This window comes from Mauremys reevesii, linkage group 10 (assembly GCF_016161935.1).
Source record: "Mauremys reevesii isolate NIE-2019 linkage group 10, ASM1616193v1, whole genome shotgun sequence".
In the NCBI taxonomy this organism is placed as follows: Eukaryota; Metazoa; Chordata; order Testudines; family Geoemydidae; genus Mauremys; species Mauremys reevesii.
This window is the reverse complement of record NC_052632.1, coordinates 76,641,966-76,665,586: the sequence shown is the minus strand read 5'-3', so window position 1 is coordinate 76,665,586 and position 23,621 is coordinate 76,641,966. Positions and strand designations below refer to the sequence as shown.

At 45.6% G+C, this 23,621-nt stretch overlaps 1 protein-coding gene across 11 annotated transcripts in view; it reads left to right on the top strand.

Annotated features, from left to right (window-relative positions):
• RNF216 (ring finger protein 216) overlaps nt 1–23,621 on the top strand; it is a 114,091-nt gene that overhangs the window by 10,659 nt on the left and 79,811 nt on the right. For 8 of the 11 annotated variants that reach the window (XR_005585463.1, XM_039491411.1, XM_039491412.1 and 5 more), the window contains exons 2-4: nt 14,263–14,388; nt 16,449–16,582; nt 21,299–22,171. Coding sequence is in view for 10 of the 11 variants with exons in the window: in XM_039491411.1 (XP_039347345.1) it covers nt 14,322–14,388; nt 16,449–16,582; nt 21,299–22,171 (1,074 nt within the window). In the remaining variant the exon portion in view is untranslated. The remainder of the gene's footprint in view (nt 1–14,262; nt 14,389–16,448; nt 16,583–21,298; nt 22,172–23,621) is intronic. The other 3 variants (XM_039491418.1, XM_039491417.1, XM_039491421.1) reach the window with 3 other exon arrangements.

Here is a 23,621-nt window from a genome sequence, read left to right as displayed (position 1 = left end):
GCACTGATAGGCAGGTGTAGCACCTGAAGCCTACTCAAGTTTCAAAGAATGAGTTTTAAAGTAACTTCCAGTTAATTGTGTTCCTCTGAATCAGGAAGAGAGGCTGTCTGCCTATCTTCATTGCATTAGAAGTCACTAAATGTGAAGGTTCACAGCTAATCTTCAAGAATGAAAACTAGAAGAAAAACTGATGGCTGTTGTAAGGGAGTGTGTTGAAACAGCAGATCACCTGGTTTTACATGGCATTCATTTGGTCCCCACCTGCCGGACAAAATAGCTTCTTAAAACAACTGATTGAAAGATGAGTTGTGAGCTGTTTCTGGAGCCATTTGCACCACCGTGTGTGTGTGTTACTCCTATATTCCAGTACAGTTGTATTTCTAATAACTGAACCATCCCTCTAGTGGACTGCCAGCATGACTTTTGATTATCCCAACATATTTGGTGTGGTCCAAAGGGTTTGAATGGTTGAGATTCTATTGCTCTATCTCAGGCAAGGAAGTTGCAAGTTAAAATTCTCTTCTGGAGTGCACAGGGCAGTGATTCTTAACTTATTTACTGTTGTGGGCCACATATGCAGTTCTGTGGTGTTTTTTGTGGGCCGCATCAACACGATATATATACTGCCTGTATGGCCATGAGAATGTCACATGTGCTGCAGCTGTGTGCTGATTAGGCCATGGGTTGAGAACCACTGTTGCAGATTAATGTTCCGTACAGTATCTTAATGCTGAGGTACGCCTTCACTTGCAAAACTTTGGGGTTCTTCACTCTGCAATTTGAGGCCTTGTTTTTGTTTGAGAGTAGTAACCATCTCTCTAGCCAGGGCTCACTTTGACATTATGGGCTGAGTGACTGAGTGATCAAGGTTCCCTCATCCTTGGAGCTGAGCATACTGCTTTTCCAACATAGCACTCTCCTCTTCAGCTGGCCAGAGTAACATGACAATACAGAACCTCACCACTAGGGCATTAGGCTGATTTGACTCAGCTTGTTTGGAAAGCCTTTGTTTGAGGATAGGTCATAGAATCATAGACTTTAAGTCAGAAGGGACCATTATGATCATCTAGTCTGACCTCCTACACAATGCGGACCACAGAATCTCACCCACCCACTCCTGTATCAAACCTGTGTCTGAGCCATTGAAGTCCTCAAATCATGGTTTAAAGACTTCAAGGTGCAGAGAACCTTCCAGAATGTGACCCGTGCCCCACACTGCAGAGGAAGGCGAAAACCCCCCAGGGCTTCTGCCAGTCTGCCCTAGAGGAAAATTCCTTCCCGACCCCAAATATGGCGATCAGTTAAACCCTGAGCATGTGGGCAAGACTCGCCAGCCAGACACCCAGGAAAGAATTCTCAGTATTATTAGTAACTCAGATCCCACCCCATCTAACATCCCATCACAAGCCATTGGGCATATTTACCGCTAGTGGTCAAAGATGATTTAATTGCCAAAATTAGGCTATCCCATTATACCATTCCCTCCATAAACTTATCAAGCTTAGTCTTGAAACCAGATATGTCTTTTACCCACTTCACTCCTCTGATGGGTAGAAACCTTCATCTAATTTCAAGTCTAAACTTCCTAATAGCCAGTTTATATCTATTTGTTCTTGTGTTCTTGATAGTGAGCTTAAATAATTCCTCTCCCTCCCTGGTATTTATTCCTCTGATATATTTATAGAGAGCAATCATATCTCCCCTCAGCCTTCTTTTGGTTAGGCTAAACAAGCCAAGCACTTCGAGTCTCCTTTCATATGACAGGTTTTCCATTCCTCGGATCATCCTAGTAGCCCTTCTCTGAACCTGTTCCAGTTTGAATTCATCCTTCTTAAACATGAGAGACCAGAACTACACACAGTATTCCAGATGAGGTCTCATCAGTGCCTTGTATAATGGTACTAACACCTCCTTATCTCTACTGGCAATACCTTGCCTGATGCATCCCAAGACCGCATTAGCTTTTTTCACCTTACTTTTATCCATCTTTCAATTTTCATATTGATCCCCATTTTTCCAATTTAGCTAATAATTCCCCATGTGGAACCGTATCAAACGCCTTACTGAAATTGAGGTAAATTAGATCCACTGCATTTCCTTTGTCTAAAAAATCTGTTACCTTCTCAAAGAAGGAGATCAGGTTGGTTTGGCACGATCTACCTTTTGTAAAACCATGTTGTATTTTGTCCCAATTACCATTCACCTCAATGTCCTTGACTACTTTTTTCTTTCAAAATTTTTTCCAAGACCTTGCATACTACAGATGTCAAACTGACAGGCCTGTAGTTGCCCAGATCCCTTTTTTTCCCTTTCTTAAAGATAGGAACTATGTTAGCAATTCTCCAGTCATACGGTACAACCCCTGAGTTGACAGATTCATTAAATATTCTTGCTAATGGGCTTGCAATTTCATGTGCCAGTTCCTTTAATATTCTTGGATGAAGATTATCTGGGCCCTCTGATTTCGTCCCATTAAACTGTTCGAGTTTGGCTTCTACCTCAGATGTGGTAATATCTACCTCCATATCCTCATTCCTATTTGTCATCCTACCATTATCCCTAAGTTCCTCATTAGCCTCATCAAAGACTGAGGCAAAGTATTTGTTTATATTGGGCCATGCCTAGATTATCCGTAACCTCCACTCCATCCTCAGTGTTTAGTGGTCCCACTTCTGCTTTCTTTGTTTTCTTATTTAGATGGCTATAGAACCTTTTAATATTGGTTTTAATTCCCTTTGCAAGGGAAAACTCTACATGGCTTTTAGCGTTTCTAACTTTATCCCTACATGTTCTGACCTCAATAAGGTAGCTTTCCTTGCTGATCACTCCCATCTTCCATTCCTTGTAGGCTTTCTGCTTTTTCTTAATCACCTCTCTGAGATGCTTGGTCTACAATTCCTGCCTATGAATTTTTCCCCCTTTCTTGGGAAGTAATTCTAGGCTTCCTTCACCTATAGATCCCCAAGTTCTTCAGTCCAATCCATAAAAGGTTAAGACAGGCTAGTTTAACACGTCATGTTTTATTTTTTGTTTGTTTGTTTAAGGGCTGCTGTTCTGTCTTAGAGTGTGAATCATGCCTCTTTTGTGTTTAGTCACAATTCATGCATTATTTAAGTAGCTTCTTTTTGTTTTTACAGTTTGAAATCCAGCCAAAAATTCAACTAGCTTTACAACAGAAAACAAGCTAGCTGCCTGCAGGGAAAAAGTGGGAACTGACACTTTTCTGTTAATATAAGGGAGCTATATTGTTGGGTAGCTTAGGCTCAAATTGTTGAGTGGGGAACTTGGTGTCTCTTCAAAACACTTAGGATTTTAACATTCCCTATCTTCCCCTGCAGTATTTGCAACCCAAACACTGCAGCCTTGTGCTAGAGCCAGAACATGAAAAGGTCTAGAAACATCTGTCCAAGCAGCATTAAGCTCCAAACTGCATAAATTACACTTTTAAAGACAAGTTTTTTATAAAAAAAAAAAAACAAAACAAAAAACTAAGCAGAGTTCCCCTCTAAATTCTTGTGCCATCTGAACATATCCATCCCAACACAAGCAGGGGGAGGCAGAGAAGTACTTGGGGAGGGCACTTTGAGTTCTGTCCCTTGGATGCAGGATTTCTTTGCATTGTAATCATTGGAAGTTCCATTTTTTTTTAAAATTCAACTTAAGTCACCACAGCAAATTCATGGTATTTTTCATAAGGATTTTTGACAGTCCTCAGAAGTTCCAGTAATCAATGATCTCAACATACTCAGAACACTAGAGTAGCTTCTTCAGCTCTTAGCTGTAATTGGGACAGCAGAAAGCTTTGCAGATCATGATGTCCTTAGGCATGGATCATGACTGGAAAGTACACCTATGAGTCTAGGAGTAAGTAGAGGGACACAGCCAACTTGAAGTCTTATCGGTATAATAAATTTAAAAGTAGTTTTAGGTACTACACCTGTTTAAGTGCCCTACCAGTCTTTGTGGTTTTACAATCACACTGTTCTGTTAATATTTTTTTGTCTCCCTTATTTCAGTGTGAAAGACCTACCAACTGTAGTGGATGCTGACTATACAATGAAACGGGCTTGACAGGCATTACTGTCAAATAGGCAGAGTAAACAAACAGAAATAGAGAGAAATAACTCTTTAATCTCATCTTGGTTATGTAAGAAGTGTAGGGGAGCTTCAGTGATATTCCATTTTTCTGTTTGTTTATGGTGTTCCTTTAATATACTGTAAGCTGCTCACAGAGGCTGCAAAATTGTGGTACAAGTTGTGCATCATCCTCTCAAAGGTTGTTAACCTAAAGGGAGTGAAATATAAATCCCAGTTCAATCTTCTCTTGTGTTGGTGGGAGTACAGGGACAGAATAGCTTGGCTGCCATATTTGTGTATTTTTTTTTTTTGGACAGGTTTAATCCTCTTGTTAGTATCCTTTAAATGGACTATATTGTAATTGTGGTGGTGGTCATGATTAGTCTGGTTACAAGTAGCTTTATACTTCCCTTGTAACTAAAGTCCTGCAAATGAGGGTGTAATGTAACTTTTTTCGTGGTTTTTTGCTCATTTTCTTACTCTTCATGCAGTGAAAGACCGTCTTCATTCAGTGTAAAACTGTAGGGTTCTTTGATCTTTGTTGCTTATCGAATTATTGCCAGCCTGGCACTGCAAACTCATCAATTTCTTATTCATGCCGCTTGGTGGAACTTGTCCATCCGTGCTTGTAGGTCCTTGAAATGAACCCTTATTAGGATATTAATGAATGTCTTGTTCTGGGTGAAAGTCTGGTTTTACCTTTTTAGAGTGATTCACCTTTGGCTTTTTGATCACTGCCCTTCATGAAAAGAAAAGTGGTAAGATGGAAAAAGTTGGCACTGCACTGAGTCTGGCCTTTACTCATGAAATTGTTTTCATGGTACATGGCAGTGAAATTCAGAATGGAAGAAAAAAATGTAATGGATGGCAAAGCTCCTTCGTTTTCTGGATGTATGTGCACGTGTCATTCTACTGTAGGGGAGGGCAGGTTTGTCTCCTTTAAATTTGCTTGGGATATGATCCGTCTGTGTATCTGCTTGCTGTTACTCCTCAGGATGTTAAAAACTTGTCCACTCCAAGTGGGTTTTTTTTTCTTGTGAGATAATTGGAAGAGTTTTCCTTCTGGGTGAAACTGAGCTGGTTATGGAGAATAAAATCCTTGTTTTTAGTTTTTTTGCCTTGAGCAGTAACTTCCTGATCTAAACCCCAATGTTTTAGTTCCCAGCAAGATGGATCATGTTGCGGAGGTAGGAACAAGACTAGCTAAGTTGTTGACCGATTTGGGTGGGGTTTGGGAGGAGAAGTTTTCTGAAAGCTCTTCTGCACTAAAGCATATTGCCAATACTGTTGCAACCCCTAGCATACCTGTAAAACACCACACAGGTGCTTGTGGTTGCTTGCCCTTCCTGTGAGCAAAACTGATTACTGTGACATGGAGTACTCACTGCAGTGTCATTGGGGGCTCTTTTGCAGTGATCGTGTAGATATCAAATGCTAATGGGGAAGTGACAATGGTGCAATTAGTCCTCCCTATGCAACCCCAAAATGCTGTTGCCCACCTTTTGGTGACGGTTTTGACTGCTTGAGCACTGGCTGTCACCTGACTAGCCATTTGCCCGTTAGCTGCATGCAGGCTCTGAAAGCAGCCAAGGTTGGGTAATTGCAACAATCCACAGGCCCTGCATTGCTAGCAGGGAATACTGTGCAGGGCCTGTGTACACTATGTGCCTCTATAACTAGTATGGATGCACTACATTCTTGCAACTTGCTTTAATCAGTTGCAGCAGTGCAAGCTGAAATGAAGCAACTTGTAATGTAGACAAGACCTGAAACAGGAGAATATTTATACTAAATAGTGACAACTGGCAGCCCAGGGGCTGGTTAATTTTAGGCCCTGTCTACGGAGTGACACAATGCTGGCTTTGTTAAAAAGATAAGTCATAGTAAGGGATATTTTCCACCCCCAGTAGTGCCAACAGTTAGTGTTAGGGTATGGCTACACTTGAGAGTTGCAGCACTGGGAGTTACAGCTGTGTAGGGAAAGCGCTGGTGTGTGGCCACACTCACAGCTACCAGCGCTGGTGTGTGGCCACATTTGCAGCATTTGCAGCGCTGTTGGGAGTGATGCATTATGGGCAGCTATCCCAGCGTTCAAGTGGCAGCAACATGCTTTTCAAAAGAGCGGGGTGGGGTGTAGTGTGACAGGGAGCGGGGGAGAGAGGGGGGGGATTTTTGGAGCCGACACTGTATCAGCTCCCTGCCTTGCAAAAAGAAAATTTTCCCGACCCCTTACTCTTAACAGCAAACAGCCTGCAGACCAGATAAGCAGCATGGACTCCCTTTCTTCCCCCCTCCCCCCCTTTCTCTCCTCAAGCAAACACTCAATCCCTGTGAATGAGGCAGGCAGGGGGATATCTCATTTGATTGTTCACAGTTACAGATTGATCACAGCAAACAGGAGCTGTGTTTGTTTTTTAGATAAGCAGCTCCCGGAGTTCACAACAAAACAAAGAGAGTAATTTAGTTAAAAGCATTCTGGGATATCTCCTAATACCCTGGAGGCCAATAACAGCGCTGGTGTGTGGCCACACTTGACGACCAGCGCTGCAATGCTTATTACCCAAGCAGACCCAGGTGTATGGCCAGTGCTGCAGCCAGGGAGTTGCAGTGCTGGATGTGCCCTGCAGGTGTGGACAGTTACTAATTGCAGCGCTGGAAAGCCTCCATCAGCGCTGCAACTCTCAAGTGTAGCCATACCCTTAGAGTCCTTCTCAGTAAGTTATTAATTATGCCCTGTGTGCAACATTAACTCTTGTATGTCGCAAAGAGAACCATTAACTTTTTTTTTTTTTTTTTATATTGGGCTCAATTACTTAAACTGGGGTGTTCTGCCTGGTGCAGTGGATCTGGGTGTGGTGGACTTTGCCATTGAGGAAAAACTGCTCTATTTTCCTAGAGCATTGAATCATACTGCTGGTGCTGTTAAATTTGTATTTAGCAAGATCCTTGCTCTACTGATCTGAAAACACTTCTTTCAACTCTCAATCATGCTTATTTGTCTACAGTCATGGGCTCTGCAGCTGTGTATTTGCGCACTGCCCTGTAGCTAAGGCTTGTTTTCCTAGCTGGGAGTTAGCGGAGTCTCTAGTGCTGAGATTCAATATGTGCTTTAGACTTTGTGAAGTTCATTCTTTGTTTTGCCTCTGTATTTCTTAGGCAGGTGCTAAAGGTGGCTAGTTGCTTGGATATACTTTAACTGTTTCCTTCCTCTTCCTGTGGCTACTGCTGTTACTGCAATTCATCTGCAGTAGTACAGTAGAATCCTAGGATTGACATGTACCACTTTTCAAATGCCTGGCAGAAAGGGTCTTTGTATAGCAAGTTCTCAGCTGTGTTCCTTCTGCCCTCTGTAAGAGTGCATGCTTCATACCTGTAATATAGATCACCTTTCCATCCTCACGGTGAGCAATCAGCTCTTACACCAAAAAGGAACCCTTTTTACCTAAAGGACTAAACTTTGGGCTCCGAGCTCATATTAAAACATAAGTATTTGAAGCGATGATATCAATATGGATTTGTCTGGCTGGCCTGGGTGCATGATGCACATCATCTTCGAACAGGGCTGTTCAGGAAGAGAGATGCAGGGGACTTTTTTCCCAGACAGGAAGATCACAGTAGGGATGTCCATTCAGTGGCATGGACCACCGAGGTTCAAGTCCTGGAGGCTGAATATGCACAGCCAGAGAGCAGCTACTCTATCTGCAGTCAGTCAAGTCAGTCACTGTACACACAGAAATGACACATTTAACACGGGCAGCATTGTATCCACTATCTCCAGACATGAATTGTTACACTGAGGGTTCTCACTTGCAAGTTCTCACTTGCATTCTTTATCCCAAAAGGAAAATAATGGAGTGCTAGAGGGTTGTTGAGTGAAGATGATGCAGGGGGTGATCTTCTCCCTATCTCTTCACTAAAGAGTCTCCCCCAATTTTTCACAGGACTTAATCCTGGAAGATGTTTCCTGGATGAAGCTTTTGCTGAGATAACTGAAGCAGATTACAGCGCCTCCCCCCAAACACTGGAGGTCCTGCAATTCACCTGTGCTCCATGCTGGGCTAGCCAGGGTTGCAGCGCGCTTTGTGTTTGTGCTGCAAGTGTGCGGTGGTGTTTGGTGCAGCTGGAAAGCCTCCACCAGCGCTGCAACTTGTAAGTGTAGCCAAGCCCGAAGTTGGGAATTTGGGGAACTGGGCATGGGAAGGACAGGAGTTGTTAGGTAGTGTGATAACCACGCTATTGTCTAGTATGTAAAAAAACAAACTTGCAGTGTGCCATCTTCTATTCACTCTGGTGATGGGGTTTTGAGGTGTGGGGGTAGCATCTGTTTGTCCTGGTGCATGATGGGAGTAGATGCATGGCACATGTGACTTTCAAAGCACCTAAAGACTAAAGTGTCTTGGGTGGTTCATGTGCAGAAGAGCTGTTCTAATTTATACTTTTATAGGTCCTCTCTGTCAGGCGTTAACTTCTGTGTCATCTTAATTAAATGTGTCTAAACATCACAAACATCTCCTATGACAAGTTTGAACTCTTCAAAGCAAGGTATTCCAGACTTGTGGGTTAAAAAAAACAACAAAGGCACCAGTCCACCACCACCTCCTTGCCCCATCATGTGTGATCACATATTAAGGCAGTGGTTCTCAGCTAGGGTACACAGAGGTCTTCCAGGGGGTACATCAACTCATCTAGATATTTGCCTAGTTTTACAACAGGCTACATAAAAAGCACTAGCGGAGTCACTACAAACTAAAATTTCATACAGACAATGACTTGTTTATACAGCACTGTATGCTGAAATGTAAATACAATATTTATTTTCCAATTGATTTATTTTATAAATATATGGCAAAAATGAGAAAGTGAGCAATTTTTCCGTACTAGTGTGCTGTGACACTTTTTTTGTATTTTTATGTCTGATTTTGTAAGCAAGGAATTAAGTGAGGTGAAACTTGAGGGTACGCAAGACAAATCAAACTCCTGAAAGGGGTACAGTAGTCTGGAAAGGTTGAGTGCCACTGCTCTCAGGTAATTTGGTTTGTTTGCCTGCCACCTTGTCTTCGATATTTCTTCTCCCTCTTGCAACTGAAATAGCCATGGACTACCACAAAAAAACAAGATGGAAATCTGTTTGTCGTGGTGGTGTAGCGTTGTTGGTCCCAGGATATTAGAGAGACCATGTGGGTGAGGTAATCTTGTTATGAACCAGCTTCTGTTGAGCTACACAAATGTCTTCTTTAGTTAATAATCTTTTACTGAATCACCTTACCCATCTTGTTCCTCTAAGATGGAAATCTATTATTTATGCTGGAATGGTTTCTAGAAGCTTTCTTTGAGATCATAGTCCGATTCTCTTTTGTACTGGAATAGTCAGATTGGTGCCATCTTGCACATTCTGTAATGGCAGATGTGCGAAACATTATCAAGGTGAGAAACTAATCCAAGCCAAAATCCTCTGCCCTATAAAGGAATCTAATCTCTTGTGGAAAGTAAAGCATCACTTTCCTGGTGTTAAGAACAAAGTCTGTGAAGACAACTAGTTCCTGGGATTCCTTCACTTGCCTGTTTGGAGGATTGGTGTGGGTGTGGCATCGACAGGGGAAGAATAATAAGTTTTTGTGTTCTGTGTGTTCGCTGCCAGGGAAACTGTAGTACACAGTACTGTGATATATACCTGAAAGCTCCAACTAGATGAATGAAGGGCCAAGAGCAGTCATGTTAATGGGAATGAGTGGCAAAATGTCTCTTAACCCTCAGGTTCTTCTCTCTCATCTCGCCAACACCTGTTGGAATTTGGGATCTCATTGTGTGTTCTCAAACAGTTTTTAAAGATTTGTAGAAAATCAAGATGGAAAAACTGTTCTAACAGTAGATAAAATTGTTCCTGAGTTCAGCTTCTGAATAATTCTAGTTCACTGCTTTGTTCATAGGACAGATACCATTTCTTAGTATTGGGGCCTCTTATTGGCTCTAGAAAAAACTGTGATATGTCAAACTTCACCACCACTATCCTTACGTTATGAAGCAAATCAACTGATAATACAGGGCCATTAATTTCAGTTGATAGTTTTGTCAAGTTACCAGCCTACACAAATAGTTAGTGTTTTCTACCAGCAGATGGCAGCAGAAAACCCCACCAGATAGTCTCATTCTTTGATTTACCTCTGAAGACTGAGGGTACGTCTACACTACGGGATTATTCCGATTTTACATAAACCGGTTTAGTAAAACAGATTGTATAAAATCAAGTGCACGCGGCCACACTAAGCACATTAATTCGGTGGTGTGCGTCCACAGTCCAAGGCTAGCATCGATTTCTGGAGCGTTGCACTATGGGTAGCTATTCCGTAGCTATCCCATAGTTCCCGCAGTCTCCCCCGCCCCTTGGAATTCTGGGTTGAGATCCCAGTGCCTGATAGGGCAAAAATCATTGTCGCGGGTGGTTCTGGGTAATTGTCATCAGTCACTTCTTCCTCTGGGAAAGCAACAGCAGACAATCATTTCGTGCCCTTTTTCTCTGGATTGCCCTGGCAGATGCCATAGCATGGCAACCGTGGAGCCTGTTTTGCCTTTTGTCACTGTCACCGTATGTGTACTAGATGCCGCTGACAGAGGCGATTCAGCAGCGCTCATTTGCTTTTGCATGATAGCAGAGACAGTTATTGGCCATTCTGTACCATTTGCTTCCATTGTAAATTGGCAATGAGATGACGGTTACCAGTCCTTCTGTACTGTACTGTCTGCTGCTGTCATGGGTGCCCCTGGCTGAGGTCGGCCGGGGGCACAAAAGACAAAAAAGGGAATGACTCCCCAAGTCAACCCCTCCTTTATGGTATCTAAAAATAGAATCAGTCCTGCCTAGAATATGGGGCAAGTGTAGTAGAGAACCAGTGTATCAGAGAACCAGAGAGCACAGCCGCTCTGTGTCAGATCTCGCAGAAATGATGAGCTGCATGACATTCACAGGGGGTGCCCCTGCAACAACCCCACCTGTTGCTTCCCTCCTCCCCCAGCCTTCCTGGGCTACCCTTGAAGTGTCCCCTCATTTGTGTGATGAAGTAATAAAGAATGCAGGAATAAGAAACAGTGACTTGTTAGTGAGATAAAATGAGGGGAAGGTAGCCTCCAGCTGCTATGATAGTCCAGACAGGACAGCAGTATGGGGGAGAGGAGCCCAGCATCCCGCTGCTATGATAGTCCAGGCAGGACAGAATCTTTTCATTACACATGAAGGGCGGGGGCTGATGGAGCTCAGCCCCCTGTTGCTATGATGAAGACGGTTACCAGCCGTTCTGTACCATCTACTGGCAATGACCGGGAGGCCAGCCAGGAGCACTCATGGGCTGATGATGAGGACGGATTACCAGTCCTTCTGTATTGTACCATCTGCCACCAGGTTGATGATGAGGATGGATAGCAGTCATATTGTACCATCAGCCACCAGGGAGGGGGGGCGAGGATGCTACAGTTCACTGCCGCAGCATCACGTCTACCAGCAGCATTCAGTAGACATAGGGTGACATTTAAAAGAGTCAAGAGACTATTTATTTTTTTTCCCTTTTCCTTCTGGGGGTGGGCGGGTGGGGGTAAATTGACGAGCTATGCCCTGAACCACCCCGGACAATGTGTTTGACCCTACAGGCATTGGGAGCTCATCCAAGAATGCAAATGCTTTTCGGAGACTGCAGGAACTGTGGGATAGCTGGAGTCCTCATTCCCTCCTCCCTCCCTCCATGAGCGTTCATTTGATTCTTTGGCTTTCCGTTACGCTTGTCATGCAGCAGTGTGCTGAGTCCCTGCTGTGGCCTCTGTCTGCAGATTTTTAAAAAAAATGCTTTGGAATTTCGTCTTCTGTAACGGAGCTCTGATAGAACAGATTTGTCTGTCCATACAGCGATCACATCCATATGGTCCATGCTGGAGCTCTTTTTGGATTTGGGACTGCATCGCCACCCATGCTGATCGGAGCTTCACGCTGGGCAAGCAGGAAATGATATTCAAAAGTTTGCGGGGCTTTTCCTGTCTACCTGGCCACTGCATCAGAGTTCAGATTGCTGTCCAGAGCGGTCACAGTGGTGCACTGTGGGATACCGCCCGGAGGCCAATACAGTCGATTTGCGGCTACACTAACCCTAATCCGATATGGTAATACCGATATTAGCGCTACTCCTCTCGTTGGGGAGGAGTACAGAAACCGGTTTAAAGAGCCCTTTATATCGATATAAAGGGCATCTTAGTGTGGACGGGTGTGGCTTAAATTGGTTTAACGCTCCTAAAACCGGTTTAAACGGGTAGTGTAGACCAGGCCTGAGAGTGGCATTTCTGGTAGAGTAAGTTGAGAGTTTTTTTTCCTTTAGGGATCCTTAAATGAGCTACCCATCTCTCCCACCAGGATTGGGTGGTTTAAAGCCAGTTTGTCACTTTCTCCATAGCATCTCATGCCTCCTTTGTCTCGTCTCCTTTCAGACACTTTAGCCTAATCCTCAGAACACAAGAAAACTGGACCATGTCCTGTTTTGAGGAGCATTGAGAATTTTCTGCCAAAGACTGGGTGTGCAGGCGGGAGGTTGACCAAGCAGGGCCTGGAGGACCCCAGAGATGCTTAGTCTGTATCAGGAAGGCCTATTCAGTTAAGTGTATGAACACTTTGTCCTCTAAGTCTGATTCCTTCTCTGTGAAGCATGTGGGCGCTTCTACTCTGCATCTATAATTAAGGCTAAGATTTTGTCATGGTTATTTTTAGTAAAAGTCACAGGTCACAGGCAACAAACAAAAATTCACAGAAGCTGTGACCTGCCTGTGACTTTTGCTGCTGCGGCTCCATGATTTCCCCTGCCACCATGGTGGCTGGGAGCTGCGGGGTGACCATATTTCCCAAAGAGAAAATGGGACACCCCAGCCACTCTTCCGAAGCGTCCCCCCTCTTCTCCCACCCCCATGCAAGGCTCTCTGCCATCCCTGGAACCCTGAGGAGGGGCCCCCTCAGGAGTCTGCCACCTCTCGCTGGAACCCGGTCAGGGACCCACTGACTGCCAGCTTGAGTCCCACAGTTCCTGGTGCTGAAGCAGAGAATGTCACTGAGGTCTCGGAGTCACTAATTCCCTGATTTCCATGACATAAGGCTACATTTATCTATAATGCACCCACGTGAGCATCTTTGCAAACTCCTAGAACAGATTCAGTGGTGTAACACAGTCACTCCCTAGGGAGGCTCTGTGGAAGCTGTTTTCTGTGGTTTTCCCTGTCCTTTGTTTTGCTGATGGGGTGGTGGTTTTTGAAACCCTACTTCTCCATTGTTCTTTTCCAGGTCAGAAGAGTGGCACCTTCTTACTGTCTAGTTTTCTTTCCTGTCACGTCTTTCTGTACTGGAATAGGCATCCCACCTGTTGAATGACTTGTGACCTTGGCTGAAAACTAGTAATAAAGGAGAGATTTAATTGTTATCTGAGTTTCCTGGCTTCTTTGCCAGAACACTAAAATAAAACCAAGTTTAAATGATTCCTTTCTTTGGATGACATTTAAAATTACTAGGCCTTTGGCTTCAAGAATGGCCCTCTCAATCTGGTAGTGGAAACAATAAATCTGAGAAGCAGATTCATCAGTGAATTAAGGACTGTAGATGAGGCTGTATCAAAATCAGGTGAGGGGTAATGGTGAGGTCTGCCTTTAAAATGGCCCAAGATACTGCCTGTCTTAGTTCTGACTAGTATGGTAACTATCCAAACACTGATTCTCTCTCTAGTGAAGGGGCCACCTTTACCTTTTGCTTGACTCCAATAGCCAGGGCTTTGGAGCTGCGCTCCAGCTCTGCTCCAGCTTCAGGCAAAAACCTGCAGCTCTACTGCTCCGGAGCAGCTCTGCGCTCCAGCTCTGGGCTCCGCTCCAAAGCCCTGCCAATAGCTTCCAAAAATATCACCTATGCACTTCAAGTGGCTTGTTTTCTCTTTTGCTTAATATGATCGCCATGTCACAGGCTTTAGCTCCCCTAAAATGAGTGTGCTTTTTCTGAAGTAATTCTGCATTTCCAGAACCTGCAATTGAAAAAAATCCAACTGAGCACAATTGCAATAGGATCTTGGAACACAATCCTTCCTGAACTGAAATTAGTCCGTGTGTGGTGTGGGCTCTGAAGAGAGAACAAGATGGGACCATCTATGTGTTCACTCCCATTTTGGTCTTGTTTTTCAGGTCCTGAAGTTGTGATTGCCATGCTCAGGTATTGATGCTCATATGCACAGCTGTTTAAAATGGCAGAGGGAGGTGGCAACGAAGAGGTAATTCACTTGAACAGTTTCCGTAGTCACAGTGGGAAAGGTAAGTAACTTCACATGCGCTTGCAAAGTCCCTAGATCGAACACTAGTGCTTGCAAGCAGTAAACCTCTGAAAGCTATGTGAGTAACACGTAAGGTGTTCGCATGCTCTGCTGCACCAAATTGCATACTCATTTGGTTGCCAAGGAGTGTCTGAATTTCTCCTTCTCCCATTCCACTTTCTTCAGGCTGTTTGCTAAGCTCCTGGAAATAGCCACTCAGAATAGAGCTACTTTTGCAAATCTTTGAGAGGCTGGTAGTGCAGCCCACCTTTTAAGGGTCTCCCAGCATGGAGGCTGGCTTTGCATTCATGTCCTGATAGGACTATGTAAGTTGGCGTTTGTTCCTTCACAAGTGAAGTTTAAAATACCAGTGTCTTTGTGTATTTGGAGATAAAGGGATAAATCTGTTCTCTGTAGGCAAGTGATGGGCTGTCATGGCAGTTTTTTGTTGTATCGGATTACTGAAGGTTGAACCAAAATCTTGAGTATCAGATCCATGCTTTGCCTCTGGGATAAGTGCTATCTGTCAGGTAGAGAAACCATAAATCTCTGGATGAAAAGTGTGTTCAAGGTTCCAGTAACTATGCTTATTTCTGTGTTCTTATCCCATTCTTGCAAAGAGCCTTGTAAGATAAGGACACCACTTCCTCGCAGAATACACTTTTGGCTGGAGTAGTAGATTTCCTAAAGCCAGTGATCCCATTCACTCAGACTCCTGCTAGGTCATTCTTTGCTTTCATAAGAGAATGAATGGCACTTGGATCCCTTTTCCCTCCTCCAGCACCTGCTCAAATGATCAATCAAATGAACAACCTTTAAGATGTTGACCATGCTAGAGCCTTGTGTATGCAGTGCCTCCTATCCCATTCCTTGTGGAAATTAATTTGAAGAAGCTGAGCACTGAGACTAGATTGTCTGTTAGCACTTTCAGCAGCCTGTGCTGCTAAGCCATTCCCTAAACTGGCTCCTGCTGGAATCCGAGGGTATGGCTACACTGGCGAGTTGCAGTGCTGGAAAGCCTCCACCAGCGCTGCAATTAGTAAGTGGCCACACCTGCTGGGCACTTCCAGCGCTGCAACTCCCTGGCTGCAGCGCTGGCCGTACACCTCACTCAGCATGGGGAATAAGGATTCCAGCGCTGGTGCTGCAGCGCTGGTTATCAAGTGTGGCCACACACCAGCGCTGTGATTGGCCTCCAGGTTATAAGGATGTATCCCAGAATGCTTTTATAAATTACTCTTTGTTTTGTTATGCAGCCTCTCTTTGTTTTGTTATGAACGAGCTCCGCGCGGAGCTCCGTTGCCGCTGCTGCTTATCTAAAAAACAAACAGAGCTCCTGTTTGCTGTGATCATCTGTACCTGGCTGTAAACAATCAAATGAGAGGCAGGCAGGGAGTGAATGAAACAGCGGGGAGTCGTGTTGGCTGCAGGCTGTTTGCAATTAAGAGTTAAGACTAAGGGGTTGGAAACATGTTCTGATTTTTCAAGGCAGGAAGCTAAACACACAGTGTTGGCTCCAAAAATCCCCTCTCTCTCTCTCCCCCCGCTCCCTGTCACACTAGACCCCACTCCACCCCCCTCTCTTGAAAAGCACGTTGCGGCCACTTGAACGCTGGGATAGCTGCCCATAATGCATCACTCCCAACAGCGCTGCAAATGTGGCCACACACCAGCGCTGGTAGCTGTGAGTGTGGCCACACACCAGCGCTGGCCCTGCACAGCTGGATAACCAGTGCTGCAAACCGTAAGTGTAGCCATACCCTGAGATGAGGATTTGCACAGCACTAAGGAATAAATGTATTTTTTAAATACGCTTCTGTTTGAGGTGGCTTCTGCTGTTGTCTGCACTTATACAGATTTCCTTACGTTAGTATGCTGTCTGGTAAGGAGATGGCTGTAACAATGAAGTGTGCTGGCACTAGTGCCTTTGGGATCCTTTCCCCATTATTGCAATGCAAACGCTAGAACTTTTTTTTTTAAGATTGAAATTGTAGGATCTAAATATTTTATGAGCTGCTGCAAACCTTTAGCAAATAGATCATGTTCTCTGCCTTACTGCAGACTGGATAAACAGGAGAGATGAAGGACTTATCACCATATCGGACTCCTCAGATGAAGAGTTACCTTTGTTGCTAGACACGCCACTTCAGCAGCGGCAGGAAGAAGATGACGACGATGTAGTCATCCTGGTGGAGGTGATTTTCATACATTGTACAAGTTATCACATTATTTTTTGCCTCTCTAAATAATCTATTGTGCAGGTGAATAACATGCTTCTTCAGAGCTCACAGTGACCACTGTGGTAGCTTATTCAGCAGGAGCACCTGAGCTTAGTGTTAGCTGATGGCTGCATTGGCAACTCTTTGGGATCTCAACTCCTCCATCTTATTTGGGTAAAGTGAGGTTAACAAAGCCATGCTGCTTAAGACAGTGGTGTAGCCAACAAAGATTACAGTTCCCAACATATAATTTTCTCTTAATCCAAGAAGATGGAGCACTGTATACTGGGATGTGTAGTCTCCTCGGGCTGCTCCGTATTTAAAATGAGAGGGTTCATGGACTTATGGGCATGTGTCGGCCACTCCTGCAATCAAGGGCACAAAATTCTTGCCCGCTGCTTCCAGTAAACTTCTGGACTTGCACTTAGGGAAGTGGGGATATATTTGAGTATTTAACCATCCAATCCCTTAGGCATATGGTACGTCTCAGTGATCAAATCTGAGCATTAAGAACCAGAATGTCCTGACCACTGACACATAAGGGAACCTGTGGTAAACTGACTGTTTCCAGCCTTCTTAGGAGCAAAGCAGTTTAGGGTAAGCGTGCAATGACTGTTTGGCTTTAATCTTCAACATGAAAAGGATCAAGCAATGCCATACGGTCTTAAATTTAACCATTTCCGTGTAGTATACCAGTGCCTTGGTTTGATGCCTACATATTATACTTTGGGCGCATATGTTCCTGGCACAGTGTTGAATGCATTGCGTTCTTGACTTCAGTTTTGTATGCAATAAGCTTTTGCCAAGGTGTGCAATTGTGGGGCTGTTGACTGCTGCTTTCCTCTAACACCTTTCCTCTCCTCTCCACATGCACTGCTCTAGGTTTTGGGCCGGCACCTCTTTCTTGGGGTGGAAAGGAGCATTTTTCTCACTCTGGGTTTGGGATGCAGTCCCCAGTGTGTTAACCATGATCACTTTAGCAGGTCTGATCTAGACTCAGACTCTGCAATTCTAGTCCCTCTGGGGCAACAACAGTGGTTATTAGTGATCAAGGTATATTATTTATTTAGAACAAAAACATTTCAGAGAAACATCTTAAAAACAGTAAATTAGCCTAAATATAATGCTTCCTTACCACTCCCTGGATCTGGGAGGGCCCAATTCCATAGATTCCTCCATGGAGCCTGTCTCTTTCACCAGCCAGTCTCCCTAGACCGCTCCTGACAAGTGCCTTTACATTCTCAGGAATCCAATTTTAAACTGTTTGAATCCCTTTGAGCTGGTAGGTCCCAGCTCTACTAAACAAGGTTTACAGTTGGAGACAAGATACATATCTCTGAAGTTAACAGTTGGGCCCCATTGTCTTTCTATTATGTGCCTAGGGGTTCTGATTGGGGTAGGCATTGTTTTGCTTTCCTCCTTTGTTCCTCCCCACAGCTCCAATATAAGTCAGAGGAGTGCATTCACATGGGAAAGCCTTAAAACCCAGAACACACATCTCCCTTTGCTGACCTGGTCGCACACAGTTTTAATACAATTATTATAGCTTATTGCTTACCAGGTCCTACTCTTCTGTTTCTCTTTCCTCCAATCCCTGTCAATGCACTCGGCCCAGGGTGCAAAATTAACTACTTCCTGTCTCCTCCCACTTGCATCTGAGTACATTCCTCACATGGACCCTAGCACATGCATCCGCCTCCCTGGCTCTCGGTGCCACACAAACACTGTTCTTCAAATTTCTTAAAAGTCTCTTCTGTGAAGGGCTTATGAATTGTACTTTTCCACTGAATGTAATGTTCGTGTAGGAGAGTGTAACCATTGAGTGGGCATCACCACCACCACAACATTATCCTGTTGCTGTAACTCTTGTCTGTCCATCACCTTTCCTCGTAATGTCTTGTATCCTAAATATGCACAAGTTCCCTGGGATATGACGCTTGTCTCATACCTTTAAAATGCAAGACACACCTATGGCCATTACCTGACTTTTAGAGTTCTGTCCCTGAAAGGCTTAATGAGTCCTCAGAGGCAGACATCAGCTCCCTCACTGTTTTTGACAGTTAATGCTGCAAGAAAACACATCACTTGAACCAGACTGCTAGAGCCTGGGTTCTAATGGGTTACAAAACCTTTTGGTTTATCTAAAAATACTGGTCTTGTAAATATGCTTTTTGATGATCTGGTGCATAATACGTTCTCAGATTTTAGTTGTATTTCTGAAGCTTTCGAAAAATCTAAACACATGATATACAGGCAAAGCATATTCTACCTCAGGGGTCGGCAACCTTTCAGAAGTGGTGTGCCAAGTTCACTGTAATTTAAAGTTTCGCGTGCCAGTAGTACATTTTAACGTTTGTAGAAGGGCTCTCTCTATGTCTATATTATATAAGTAAACTATTGTTGTATGTAAAGTAAATAAGGTTTTAAAAATATTTAAGAAGCTTCATTTAAAATAAAATTAAAATGCCGCTCTTATCAATTTAGTGTGATCCTTGCCTGGGGTTCCAGCCACCAGCCCCGCTCAGCCCGCTGCCGGTTTGGGGTTCCATTCACTCAGCGGGCTGAGTGGGGCCAGTGGGGGGCTGAGGGCTTGGCTACACTGGAGAGTTGCAGCGCTGGTGGTGGCTTTACAGCGCTGCAACTTACTCCCCGTCCACACTGACAAGGCAGATACAGCGCTGTATCTTCCCTGCCTACAGCGTTGGCTGTGCTCCATCTCGGCCTGGGGAATAACGACTGCAGCGCTGGTGCTGTAGCGCTGGAGTGCCAGTGTAGACAGTGATTGATCTTACTACGCTGTAACTGACCTCTGGAATTTTCCCATAATGCTTTTAACTAAAGAACTCTTTGTTTTGTTATGATGCCTCTCTTTCATTTGTTGTGAACCCAGGGCTCCTGGAGCTGCTTATCTAAAAAACAAACACAGCCACTGTTTGCTGTGAATGAGGCAGGCATGGGGGTGAATGTCCACAGCTAGTGTTTGCTTGAGGAGAGAAACAGCAGGGGGGGAGGGGGGAGAGAAGGGAGTCCCTCGGAGCAGCTGCTTATCTGGTCTGAAGGCTATTTGCATTTAAGAGTGAATGAGGGGTGGGGGAAGTGGTGGGAGTGTCGGCTCCAAAAATCCACTCTCTGTCTCCCCCACGCTCCCTGTCACACTCCACCCCACCCCCCTCTTTTGAAAAGCACGTTGCAGCCACTTGAACGCTGGGATAGCTGCCCATAATGCGCCACTCCCAACACTGCTGCAAATGCTGCAAATGTGGCCACACTGCACCGCTGGTAGCTGTCTGTGTGGCCACACACCAGCGCTTTCCCTGCACAGCTGTACGAAGACAGCTCTAACGCCCAGCGCTGTACAGCTGCAAGTGTAGCCAAACCCTGAGTGGCTCAGTCTGCTGCCAGTCTGGGCTGCCGGCCGCACTCAGCCGGCTGCTGGCCTGGGTGAGCGGAACCCCAGGCTGGTAGCTGGCTGAGGGGGGCTGGCGGCCAGGATCCTGGCTGAGGGGGGCTGGCGGCCAGGATCCCAGGCCCCCCTCATCCCGCTGCCAGCCGGGGTCCCGGCCGCCGGCCCCCCTCATCCCGCTGCCAGCCTGTGGTTCTGCTCACCTAGGCCAGCAGGAGGCTGAGCGGGACCGGCAGCCGGAACCCGGGACCGGCACCCCACTGAGTGCTGCCAGCACCCCAGACTGGCAGTGAACTGAGCCACTCAACCCGCTGCCGGCCCTGCTCAGCCCACCGCCGCCTGAGTGAATGGAACCCCAGGCCGGCAGTGGGCTGAGCGGCTCAGCCTGCCACCACTCTGGGGTTCCGGCCGCCGGCTCCTGGCAGCCGGGGTCTCAGCTGCCAGCCTGCTCAGTCTGCTGCCAGTCTGGGGTTCTCTGGGGGTCCCCAGGCCAGCAGCGGGCACTGAGTGAGGCTGGTGGCTGGGACCCCGGCTGGCAACAGGGGAGCAGCCGGAACCCCAGAGCTCGTGTGCCACAGGTTGCTGACCCCTGTTCTACCTTATAACATTTTCTCACCTGCATATGTCGGCATACAGAACAAGTTCAAAAGCTGTAAGACTGTTCTTACAAACCATATTTCACCTTCAAGCTATTTTAAAAAAATCCTCTTAAGTTGTCCAGTTTTTTTCCCATTAAACCAACTGCAGGTGTCTAGTAAAACAGATTTCTTAACAGAGTGACCATTCCATTCCAGTGTTTGAAAAAAGTAGGAATGGCTCTTCAACCTCAGTTCGTGGGTTGCAAACCTCAGTCTGCCCAGAGCAGAAACAATGGCTGGGACTAGCACATGACGTTCTGGTTCCTGCTGCCTGTTAAGTGAATTGGTGAACTGAGGTGTGGTTATCAAACTGGTCAGAGTTCCCACTTCTTATTTTAAAGGGTGAGCAGCGCAGTGTGATAGGAGTCCATTCAAATCACGTGTACTTAGTTTGCCCAGACATCTTTTACTATTAGTTTTGGTCAGAGTTAAAGTACAGTTGAACTGTGTTGCGAGAAGACAGTGAAATATAAGGTAGGGCAAGTTGCCTGTAATGAGTATTAGACCCCTTATCATACTGCTTGCTAATCATCTTACTTCCCCTACCTCAGGCCAGAATTTTAGTTGGATGCACAGGTCATCTAGACAGACCACTCCATGGCATGTGCAAAAATGGAGAGCTCCCACTATTCAGTTTTCTTTTCTTTTTAGACCCCAAAACAGCAGATTCCGCGTCCCAATGTCATCAGATCTGCTGCTCAGTGGCAAGGTGTGAACCAACTGGGAGAAGTATCTAAGGGTGACATGGCATTGAAGAGTTTGCATCTGCAAGCGGGGATTCGTCCTTTTGTGGTGTGCCAGAGAGCCCATTGTAACCACGTGGCCGAGAATGGTGCGGGGCCAAGCAGAGACCAGAATGGAAACCATGCCTCACAGCTGCCTGGACCCTCTGAACACTGTAGGCACAGGGTTGAAAGAGGGGGTGATTCAGAGCCTGGGCCAAGTGTGGTTCAAGCAATAAAGACAAGTCCACAACCCACTGGTGAAAGGGAGATAATCAACCTGGAGGAAGCTGGCTTCCTACCTATATGGGAGGAAAATCTGGAAGTACAGGACCAGGAGGATGAAGACTTGGATCAAGAGCTCTTACAAAACCTCAGAGGAGCAATTGCTGCTGCAGCAGCAGCTGCAAGCAGACAGGCCACCAGAGACAATAGTCGGTTGGATCATCCTTATTTCCAGCCTGTAGACAATGAGCCACATACTGTAGCAAGCTGTTGTGCTCCGCAGCAAGGGCAGCCTGAAGCAGAACTGGGATCTTTGCTAAGGGCATACCGGGAGGAGAACCCTGGGCCAGCCTTTCCCAGACCTGAACCACAACAGGATGGGATTCCAGGCCCTGCTTCTCCTCAACCAGCTCATCCCCCAGAGGAAATGAGAGGCCAGTGGGCAGCAATAGACAATGAACAGCCAGGCCCAGCCTTCCCTGCACAGGGATCACATGAGCCTGGCTCTGGTAATGTTCCAGAGCAAGGAGCTGCTGGGCAGGATGAAGACCTCACTGCCCTGCTCATCAAAGAAACAGTAAGTAATTTGTGTGCTGTGTTGGCTGAGGAAGTCACCTCATTTACTTGCCCACACTGTGCATTTATAGCCTTTAAAAAGATTGGGTTTTTTTTGACAGAATATGTCCCGATACAGCACTTCACAAGTTCAAAGCACAGCTCTCATTGATTTCAGTTGCAACTGTGAGTGCCTGTTACCTTGTCAAATCAGACCCAGGGTCTCAAGTTGGGCACCCAGAAAATGAAGAACACACAATTAGTGACCACTTGTGAAAAGTTAGGCAAAAGTCATTTAAACTGAGTATATCTCACAGGAACTCTGTGGCAGAGGCAGGGATCAAATTCAGTTCTCCAGGGTAGCATTCAGCTGTCCTTACCACGAGACCCTCCTGCAATCTCCTGCCTCGTTCACTACACACTTTCTGACTTCGGCAACAAATGAATCCGGGGTCCTATAGACATGTCTCCTTTACTACACAGCCCTGATTCATCTTCAGAGCAGTTTCATTCTGTGCACTGAATGAAGCAGAGGTCCTGTGGAAATAATAGTATGTGATCCTATAATTATAGACTGTGATATAATGCATACAAACAAAGGGGCTGAATTAAGGTTGCCCGGGCAACCTTAATTCTAGCATCTCCTAACTTCTGAGTGCTTGAGTTTGCATCCTTAATACTGTTCTCATTTAATATAGATTTGTTGAGTGTAACTTCCTAAATTTTCAAAAAAAGCCATCTGAAAAACAAATTCCATCATGTGGCATCATATTAACATTCACATGGGTCATCAGCAGGATTGGCACCTTTAGATCCATGTCACTTGAGCCGACAGAGTAAATGATAGCAGTAGAAGGTTATCCTCCTCTGTGTGGACCAGCACTAGAGGTGGATGAGACTCTTTGCTGTCAGACATCTGTGAAAGCTACTGGCAGAGGAATGGTGAGACTTGGGAATCTTGGGTTCTGTTCCCAGTTCTGAAGGAGAGTGTTCTCTACTGGGCACAGATTCTCCTGCCCATTTCCCCCCAAGTTTGACCCCCTTCCTTCTGCCCCATCCTCTTTGCCTTGTCCCAGTCCTGCCTTCTTGTCCCAGTCTCCTTGCCTAGCCAATCCTAGTCTCACCTCTCCAGACTTCCCATCCCACTCCAGGGTACGTTTATACTACCCGCCGGATCGACGGGTAGTGTTCGATGTATCGGGGATTGATTTATGGCGTCTCATCTGGACGCAATAAATCGATCTGCTAATCGACACCCGTACTCCACCTCGGCAGGAGGCGTAAGTGCAGTCGACGGGGGCGCCGCAGCAGTCGACTCGCCGCCGTGAGGACGGCCAGGTAAGTCGAACTAAGAAGCTGAAGTTGCGTATCTTAGTTCGAATCCCCCCGCTAGCGTAGCCCAGGCCCCAGTCTCCTTGTACAGCTTTTTCCAGATTTCCCTTCCCATCCCCTGCCACATCAAGCTCCTGTCT